Source organism: Nicotiana tabacum, chromosome 5 (assembly GCF_000715075.1).
Source record: "Nicotiana tabacum cultivar K326 chromosome 5, ASM71507v2, whole genome shotgun sequence".
Taxonomy (NCBI): Eukaryota; Viridiplantae; Streptophyta; class Magnoliopsida; order Solanales; family Solanaceae; genus Nicotiana; species Nicotiana tabacum.
This window is the reverse complement of record NC_134084.1, coordinates 81808588-81817472: the sequence shown is the minus strand read 5'-3', so window position 1 is coordinate 81817472 and position 8885 is coordinate 81808588. Positions and strand designations below refer to the sequence as shown.

Below are 8885 nucleotides of genomic sequence, written 5' to 3'. Positions count from 1 at the left end.
GCCATTATGGAATTTAGACAAGACCTTTGTTTAGTAGGGTCCTAAATTTATCAACTTTTACAGGCTTTTATTAGATTATAATTTAGTTGGTAGCAGATAAATCTCCAATCAAGATACCTAATCGTGGATTCTTCTACAATGTTTCAATATCAAAGAGAAGATGTCATGATCAATGCCCATTCAAAGGGAAATCCCACAAGCAATCTATAACTTTTCTTTCTCTACTTTTTGTACTTTTCTTTTATTTCTTAATTAAAAGAAATTCTAAAAAAATCCCTTTGAGTTTGCCATTTGGAAAAAAAAAACAATTAGAAGAGCGGACTTTTTACTATAGACCTACGAATAGATCAAACATAAGGACTTTGAGAAGTTTACTCCAAAGTTGGGGCATACTATGGTTCTGTTTTATCCAAAGTGACATTAAACTATTAAAGCAATTAAAATCAAGATATAAAAAATCCAATTGATAATCAAAAGAAATATCCAGTAGCCCAACAAAAGAGGATTCTTTCTATGTGGGTCCCTCTGGACCATCCCTAAATTGGGTGATAAGCTTCAACTTAAATGATTCCATTATGATGAGACAAATGAATTTTCTTTTGTCATTTTAATTAAATAAATATTATGAGCTCGAATCTATAAAATGAAAAAAAAATATTAGGGATTATTTATTAGACCCTAACTAATACGAATTTGAATTAGTCGGTCATGTGAGTTCAGATATCGAATAATTAGACTAAGTAAAAAAAAATATCCATCAGAATGAGAAGTATCCATCACAAACTCATTGAGGCAAAGTTCAACCTTCACTCCCCATAGAGCAAGAAGACATGTACCAAATGGGGTGTGTTTTGCATAAATGAAAGCCACTCTCTCTGACTCCAATAATTCAACAACCAAAGAATCAGAATCCGAGAGCTATCTATATCAACCCACACTTCTCTTCATTTTACATGGAAAAAATGGATCTTGAAGATTGGGAGCTTCTTCCTGATGATGGATTCCTCCAAATCCATGATGATGGAGGCAAAATGATCTTCTCCAAGAATGATTTCAACATGAATTATTTCATTTGCCCTTGTCCAAAATCATCCCAATTTGTCGACTCAACAAAGCATCCTCAAACAGTACCTTTTCCAATTCATCTGGAGCCAAGTTTTCAAGAAACCGCTAATGATCATGAGGTTATTACCAAACAAGTCATCACTAAAGAGAACAGCTCAAAAAACATTTGTGACAATAGTATGATGGAAGCTGAGCAAAATCAAGATCAAGTCTCCCAGGTTTTCTTCAAGAAAATGAAGGAAAATGAATTCGACAACATGAAAATTGACTCACCAAAGTCCAATAACAACACCCTTTTGTCCCAAGATGATGCAGACCCTTTCCAGTTTGAGGAACAAGCACAAGTGCTGGAGGTTGATCAAGAGAAAATTGGCATGGAAGCAGAGAATATAGAAGAAAACAGTGGTAGATTGAACCTGTTGAACAAGAGTTTGAATGGAATTGGTGCTATTTGCTCTTTTGGGGTTGTTGCTGCTGCTACTATTTGCATCATCTTTATGGGCAATCACCAAAACAATAAGCAAAATCAGCACAAGCTTCGGTTTCAAATCTTTTCTGATGGCAAGGTTTGATTTTCATAAATCATTGACATGATATAATTAATTAATAAAAGATGTGTTTATAACAATTAAATTTTTTATGAGATGATCACATATTTTAACATAATATGACAGAGGAAATAAAGATCTTTAGCTAAGATTGTCTTTTGGAACTTGAACCTAGGACTTTTATCTCCCCTAATATTATGTTGAATTGGATGACTATTTCATCAAATTTCGCTGTCCCAAAAAGTAATAAAGTATTTTAATATGTTTGACCAATAAAAAAGAATTAAATCTTGAGACATAATTAAGTAATTAATTTTGTACTCTCTTTAGCAATATTGAACGAGAGTCTTGCCGTAACTGGTATAGTTGTCATGTGACGAGGAGGTCACGGGTTTGTGCCGTAAAAATAGCCTCCGGCTGAAATGCAGGTAAGACCGCATATATAGACTTTTATGGTTCGGCTTTTTTTCGGACTCCGCGCATAACAAAAGCTTAGTGCATCATGTTGTCATTTTTCTTTTTTAGCAGCGTTAACTTTTAAATGAGATAATCATAAAACTCCTGTGACTCCCTTATTCTTGATTATCTTTTCAAAAACTAATATTTGGTGGATCTTATCTAAGAATCTTTTTTTTAATTAAATTTTATGTGGGATTGCAGAGGATCAAGCAAGTAGTTGACCATGCAACAAAATTGAATGAAGCAATTGCAGCAGTGAGAGGAGTTCCAGTTACAAGAGCACAAATAACAGTTGGAGGTTACTATGATGCTCTTTAAAACAACGTACCAGAATATTTATCAGCCTCGTCGAACCTTTTATGTTCCAATAGATTCTACTATATAGATAAGGATCATTAGACATATGTTATATATATATATATATATATATATATTCCCAAATTCCCCTAGATGAGATTATAATAAGGTTGTTTATTCTGAAGAAATTGGAGTTCGGCTCAGATTTAAAGAACAACAATTACTATTACATGAATGTAATATTTGGTGGTGAATTTCATGTAAGGGTGTTTATGGGCGGGGCCGGGCTGGGTAGGAAATTTTTTGAACCGTACGGGTTTGAAACCGGGCCGGTTACGGGTTAGGGGTTATCGGGCTTAACGGGTTCAGGTTCATCCGGGTAAAAAATGAACCGTAAGGGTTACAGGTCCAAAGGGTCGGGCCGGGTTAATATTTTTTTTGTGTGTGTTTTGTATAACTATTGTAATCATATTAATATAAAGTAAAAATATAAAGAATACAATGAAGATGTAAAAAAAAATTGTACTTGTAAATTGTAAGTGCTACATTTATTTCAAAATTCAAACTTACAAAGTGTAAGGTTTACATTTAATAACAAGTAAATTAACGGAAAAGAGTAAATTCAAAGGTTTTGCATTGCCTTAGACTCTAAAACCTTAAAAAAAAAATGAAATCTAGCCTTTAAACCGGTCCGACCCTGTTCTACAGGGATTTTGGTTGATCGGATTTGACCGATCCGGTTAACCGGTAGGATTTAAGTAAACGGACCAACCCCCTACCCCTTTAACCTAGCCCCACTCGGCCCCCTTGTACTGATTCTCGTTTTAATCGGTCTGGGCCGATCCGAAAATGGGCTGACCCGGCCCGTTAGACACCCATAGTTTCATGTACTTTTTATTTGTGTTTGGCTTTGTTCGTGTTCTGGAAAACACTAACTAGTGTCAGTTTTAGCAATTGCTAAGCTATAATATCTTTGGAGAATTATTATAGCTGTTAAAAGTAAATTACATTTCAATTTGGAATATGAAATAGAGAAACTTTCGGAAACCATTATGTTTTAGTGGTTATTAGCTAGTTGTAGCTACCATTTACTATATTACTTCCTATAGCTATATTTTCAGATTTTTTAGAGTGTATTCGATGTATTTAAGCTACTGTATTCATGAATACAGTACCATTTCTAGGCATGAAACAGAGGATTACAGCTAGACAGATTTTTGTATTCGAGTGTATTCGACTGTATTCATGGCGTGAAACATGGGATTACAACTGGACAAATTATTGTATTCGACTGTATTCACGACGTGAAACAGTGGATTACACTGTTTTTAAACGGAAAGTGAATCAATTAACATAGTAGACTCCTAATATAACTCAACAAACTCAATTATAACACACAAAATTTGTATTTCCAGTTATAAAAAAGATTCTCAACCGAAAAATACCCCAAAAACATAGCAATCTTCAGAGAAATTATATAATACATCTGAATACATAAATTATATTAATTAAAAACAAACATATGAATACATTCATGAAATATAACGAGACAGTGAATACAATGAAATACATATAATGCAACGGGATACATTGAAATACAATGAAAAAAAAGACAATGAATACAATGAGATACAACGAGATACATTGAAATACAATGGAAAAAAAAGACAATGAATACGATGAAATACAGTGAGATACATTGAAATATATTAACAGAAAATTCAAGTTGCTCAGCCCCCAACTTCGTCGTTTTTGTTCAAGAACAACCCTAATGTCGTCTCGTTGAAGCAACATCAGTATTCCGTCCTCGCTCGCCGTCACCGTTGCCTCCGGTTGCCTTAGTTAACTCCAACTTATTTGAAATTAGGCATAACAGTAATAGTTATTGCTGTAATATCTAATTTTGTACGAGAGCAGATGTGTTGACCCTCATATTCCACAACCAATATTTTGCCTTTTTCTAGGATGGACGATGGAGCGAATAATGGTTTTTTTTCTGAAAAAGAAAAAATAAAGAACAGAAAAGTTGATCCCCAAGAAATTTCAGAGAAATAGGGTAGAATTTAGAAGGATAGATGACCATAATTCCTATCACGCCTGGAATGTGTATACTTCTAGCAAAAGCAGGTAAATGAAATGGCCTCTGTTTCCACAAGTCCTGTTCCAATCAAACCATCTATATTTTGCAGAAATGGGCTCTTTCCATTCACTCTCCAAAATTTACACTCTCAAAATCAACTTTGCTTTCTAATATTTTGTTAACGTATATATCATTGACAAATTGCTTCCGATTTGCTTATTAGATAAGGATCTGAACTTTCCAGCTAAAACCGTACTAATTGTGTTTTCTTGTAGTGTATAGATCTTAAAACACAGCTGAGATATTTCAAGAAAGAGAAGATATGAGATCGGGAAGTAGAGAAAGGGAGAATAAATACGGGGTAGAGGATAAGAGAAATTTGAAAGGATATGAGAGAGAAAAATAATGCTCCCTCCGTTTCATATTAAATGAGGTACTTTCCTTTTTAGTCTGTTCCAAAACAAATGATACATTTCCGAATTTGGAAATAATTCGACTTTAAACTCTTTCATTTTACTCATTTACCCTTAATGAGAAGCTTTTATAGTCACACAAATATCATGGCCCCACAAACTTTTTACCCCTTAAGCTTTTAAGACCACAAGTTTCAAAAGTCTTCTTCTTTTTTCTTAAACTCTGTGCCGAGTCAAACTACCTCATATAATATGAAACAGAGGGAGTATAAAGCTTATTTTATGGCTCAAGAGTAGGAGGTGTCCATAAATAGATATTTGGCTATAAAAAATCAAAAAGTAATTATGGAATATAATTTTTTAAAAGGTATTTATTTAAAATAAATAAGGTATCAGCCTTTGTTATAGGAGGTAACTAATCCTATGAAATACTACACTATAAAAGATAAAGAGGATGTTTGGCTAAGCTTATAAGTTGGTCAAACTAGCTTATAAGCACTTTTCGACTTATTTACATATTTGGTAAAATTAAAATTGTTTGTAAGTCAAAAATAAGCCAAAAGCCATAAGCTAGTCACCCTCAGCTTATGAATTTTTAACTTATAAGCATTTTAAGTTTGACCAAGATTTTTACTATTTTATCCTTAAAATATTTCTTTTTAAAACAAAACTCCTACATCGATACTCACTGCCTCAACCTAACCCCTCCCCCTCCTCAAGTCTTCAACTCTTCAATTCTCACTTACTATTTAAGATAAGCAAATTCTCTATTCCTTTGCATACTTATATCTACGTGATCGTGTATTAATCTTTGAACGATATGTAATAAATGAGGAAACATCAAAATTTTTGTGTATTGCTTTCTAAATGTTGTGGTGATGAAGATAATGTTTTTCTCTTCAATTAATTTGTTCTATTTAGGTTTATTTTTTACTAAGAGACTTTTATCAATTTATTAATTATTATAACTTATGATTATATGCTTATCATATAATAAATTTTATTTTTCATAAAAATTATCTTATCTAAGCACAATTATATTTAAAATAAAATGGCAAATAGAATATTTTGTATTTGAAACGATCTGGAATCTAAAATTTTGAAAAAATTACACACCTATAAATGTAAATAATTCTTAGGTTATTTAAGTCATTTTAACAGAAAAAGAGCTTATCAACATTTTTTTAATCAAATATTGCAACAACTTATTGTAAATTTCAGTACTTGTACCCAAACACGTAATTGTTTATTTATTAAATCAGTTTCAACACGTAAAAATGCTTTTCGACACATAATATTTGTTAGCTACTTTAAATCAGCTAATCCAAACCGGCTCAAACAGCTATCAAGATGTTTCAAAAAAATATTGTGTATATTTTATTTTCACCTTAGAGGTGCACCATCTAAATAAGAATGATGCATGTGTGACAGTGAGATAATTTTGAATACAACTATGGATTAGGATTGCTGTTGTTAAAGATGAATTACATTCCAATCCGGACTATGCTATTAAGGATAAACTGATAAATCAATATGTTTAACACAAGTTTCATATATATATTTTATTTTACTTTATGTTATTATCAAAGTCACTAGAGGAAGGGACTGATTGAACTAATTCAACCATTCAATATAAATGATGTTTATTTAAACAGTGACTTGTGATCTACAAATTAGTACTACTGATTAATAAATATTGCAAACTTTTCCAACACTAACTACCTAATAAGAGTATTAAATTGCAAATTAGTTGTTTAGTCCGTATTGCACAGTGCTAGGGCTCAAACTTGTGATCTTAAGTCACAGATTCTCCCAAAATCTTGCCACTTAGAACTAAATTGCAAATTAGCTTTACAACGAGCAAAGCAAATTATTGGAAGGGATAAAATACAGAACAAGCCAGAACCTAAATTATGCTTAAAAAATTAAAAATTAAAAAAAAGCAATTGGAGGCATCAGTTTTAAAAAGCTCGAATTTTGGATCATCACAGATTGATCAGTCCAAATAATTATAAATCATCATCTGCCTCTTATTATATACCAAAACAAAAAATTGTAAAACAACAAATGTTATCAAAGAAATGAACTTTAAATTTAGGACTTGGTCAATAATAAATTATAAATATTGAATGTTTGAAAGAACCTATAGAAAAGGAACAGAAGAGAGGAATGAAATAGTTCAAACCCCTCAAACTAATTCATTAAAGAATCAATCTTTGATACTTTTCAGCTCAAAGATTTGCTTTCTATTACTATATGCCCCTGTCTGAACCGAATGACTTTTTCAGTAACTCAATCGGGAATTCTTGAGGCAAAAACAATCAATTCATATACCCTTTTGGATTTCATTAAGAAAAAAATGAAACATACACAAGATTTGAAGAGGGGATTAAACAGAGTGTTCAAAAGATGCTTACAGGACAATTGATGAAGAAGAACAAAGAGTCCCTTCAAAGATTGAATCTTTGCATCAAAAAGGTTTAGTCTCTGCCCCCTAACTAAGCCAAATATGAAATAGCTAAAATTTGTCCATATGGCTACTCAAAGAGGCATTTTGGTAACAACAATTATTAGTCCATAAAACATACTGCAAATTCCTTACATGCAGAAGAAAAGAAGAAGAGAGCAAAGTGAAACTAATACTGTGATATTGCTGCTGAATGGTAGGTACAATATGATGATTTAAGGAGGGGTTTTAGGGTTTCATCAGCGGAGCCTGGAGTATATAATTCACTTTTTTGTCCATAAAGTTTGGTCTTTGATGTGATATGGCCCCAAGAGTTTTGTCTCTGTCAATAATATATCCTCAAAGTCTCATATAGTACATGTAAGTATAACGAGTTAAACATAAGACATACAAACCTGTTATAGTATGATAACTTATAAAGACATTTGTCTCATATGCTCTAGTACATGTCAATATAGACATATACTGCGTTATTTAGAAATAAGACATACAACCTGATATAATTCAATAATTTGTAAAGAATTGTGGTTAGCAGTTTGTTCTTGCAATGGTTGTTGATGGTGTTTAGGCCTAATAATAATTGAGGGAGTTAATTTGTCATAGTTGTTAAGGAAATTTTCTCCACACCACTAGGTCTAGAGTTCAAAGGCTGATAGGCGGCCAAGCAAAATGATTTCAACTTGAATATTTGGAACTCTAAGGATTAAGTCGATACTTTTATCAACGCCGGCTGAAGGGTAAAGCAACCCAAGCAGTGGCTTTAGGCTCCTAAATTCTGGGAGCCCCATTTTCAATTGACAATATTTTATATAAAAAATTGATTATCTTAAAGTTAAAATTAAAAAAAAATAATTAATTTGTTATTGATATTGACCCTTGAGTTTGAATAATTTGAAGCATACACAAATATTTTTAATTTTTTGTTTAGTGGGTAAAAATTGAGATTACTAGTTGATAAAAACCAGGAAAAATATTGACTTAGCATTGATTAAAACATAATAGCCACTCTGGCATGATAGTTTAGACTTATTTTTCAAATTATATAACATTAAAGAAAATATTACAAGTAGAAGATAAAACTCTAATCGACTTACTTAATAAGATAACAAGACTTGATTTTTTTTCAATGTTTATATTCCTTATAGAATAAAATATACTATAACAATTGCATCGGGGAAAGAAGTTTTTTCAAATTAAAATTGATAAAATCTTGTATAGGATCAACAATGTCTCACGAGAAGCTAACTGGATTGGATTACCAGTATTATCAGTTGAAAAAAGGATTATTAGGTTAACTCGATTATTAGAAAATTATTAATAATTGTGCATCTAAAAAAAGTTAAAAAAAATGTACTTCAAATAAAAATATTTTATTTTTATTTATAAAAAAATTAAGGTCTCTCATTAAATTTTACTTTACGCAACCAACAATGCTGAGCCACCCCTGACTTTTATAAACACAAGGGTTATTTTGTGTTATTAAGTTCAGGTTTTGCACTTCAAAGAGACAATTCGAAATTTTTATTGTTCATTTTAGCAAATTCAAATTTGTGATT

General features: G+C 31.6%; 1 protein-coding gene, 1 long non-coding RNA gene and 2 other non-coding genes across 4 annotated transcripts; 1 reads left to right on the top strand and 3 right to left on the bottom strand.

The window, feature by feature from the left end:
• Nucleotides 1–706: 706 nt before the first annotated feature.
• LOC107792342 (uncharacterized) lies at nucleotides 707–2626 on the top strand. Its single transcript, XM_016614553.2, has 2 exons — nucleotides 707–1631; nucleotides 2274–2626. Exons 1-2 carry the CDS (start codon nucleotides 954–956, stop codon nucleotides 2388–2390), a joined length of 795 nt encoding a protein of 264 aa, XP_016470039.2. The 5' UTR covers nucleotides 707–953; the 3' UTR covers nucleotides 2391–2626.
• A 1283-nt stretch (nucleotides 2627–3909) lies between these two features.
• LOC142181181 (uncharacterized) lies at nucleotides 3910–7624 on the bottom strand. Its single transcript, XR_012709600.1, has 2 exons — nucleotides 7280–7624; nucleotides 3910–4365 (listed from the first exon to the last, which is right to left on the bottom strand). It is a non-coding gene; the product is annotated as an uncharacterized LOC142181181 (long non-coding RNA).
• LOC142181427 (small nucleolar RNA SNORD36) lies at nucleotides 6812–6891 on the bottom strand. Its single transcript, XR_012710078.1, has one exon. It is a non-coding gene; the product is annotated as a small nucleolar RNA SNORD36 (small nucleolar RNA).
• Nucleotides 7259–7371, bottom strand: LOC142181379 (small nucleolar RNA U19). The gene has a single exon (XR_012710046.1). It is a non-coding gene; the product is annotated as a small nucleolar RNA U19 (small nucleolar RNA).
• Nucleotides 7625–8885: the final 1261 nt, after the last annotated feature.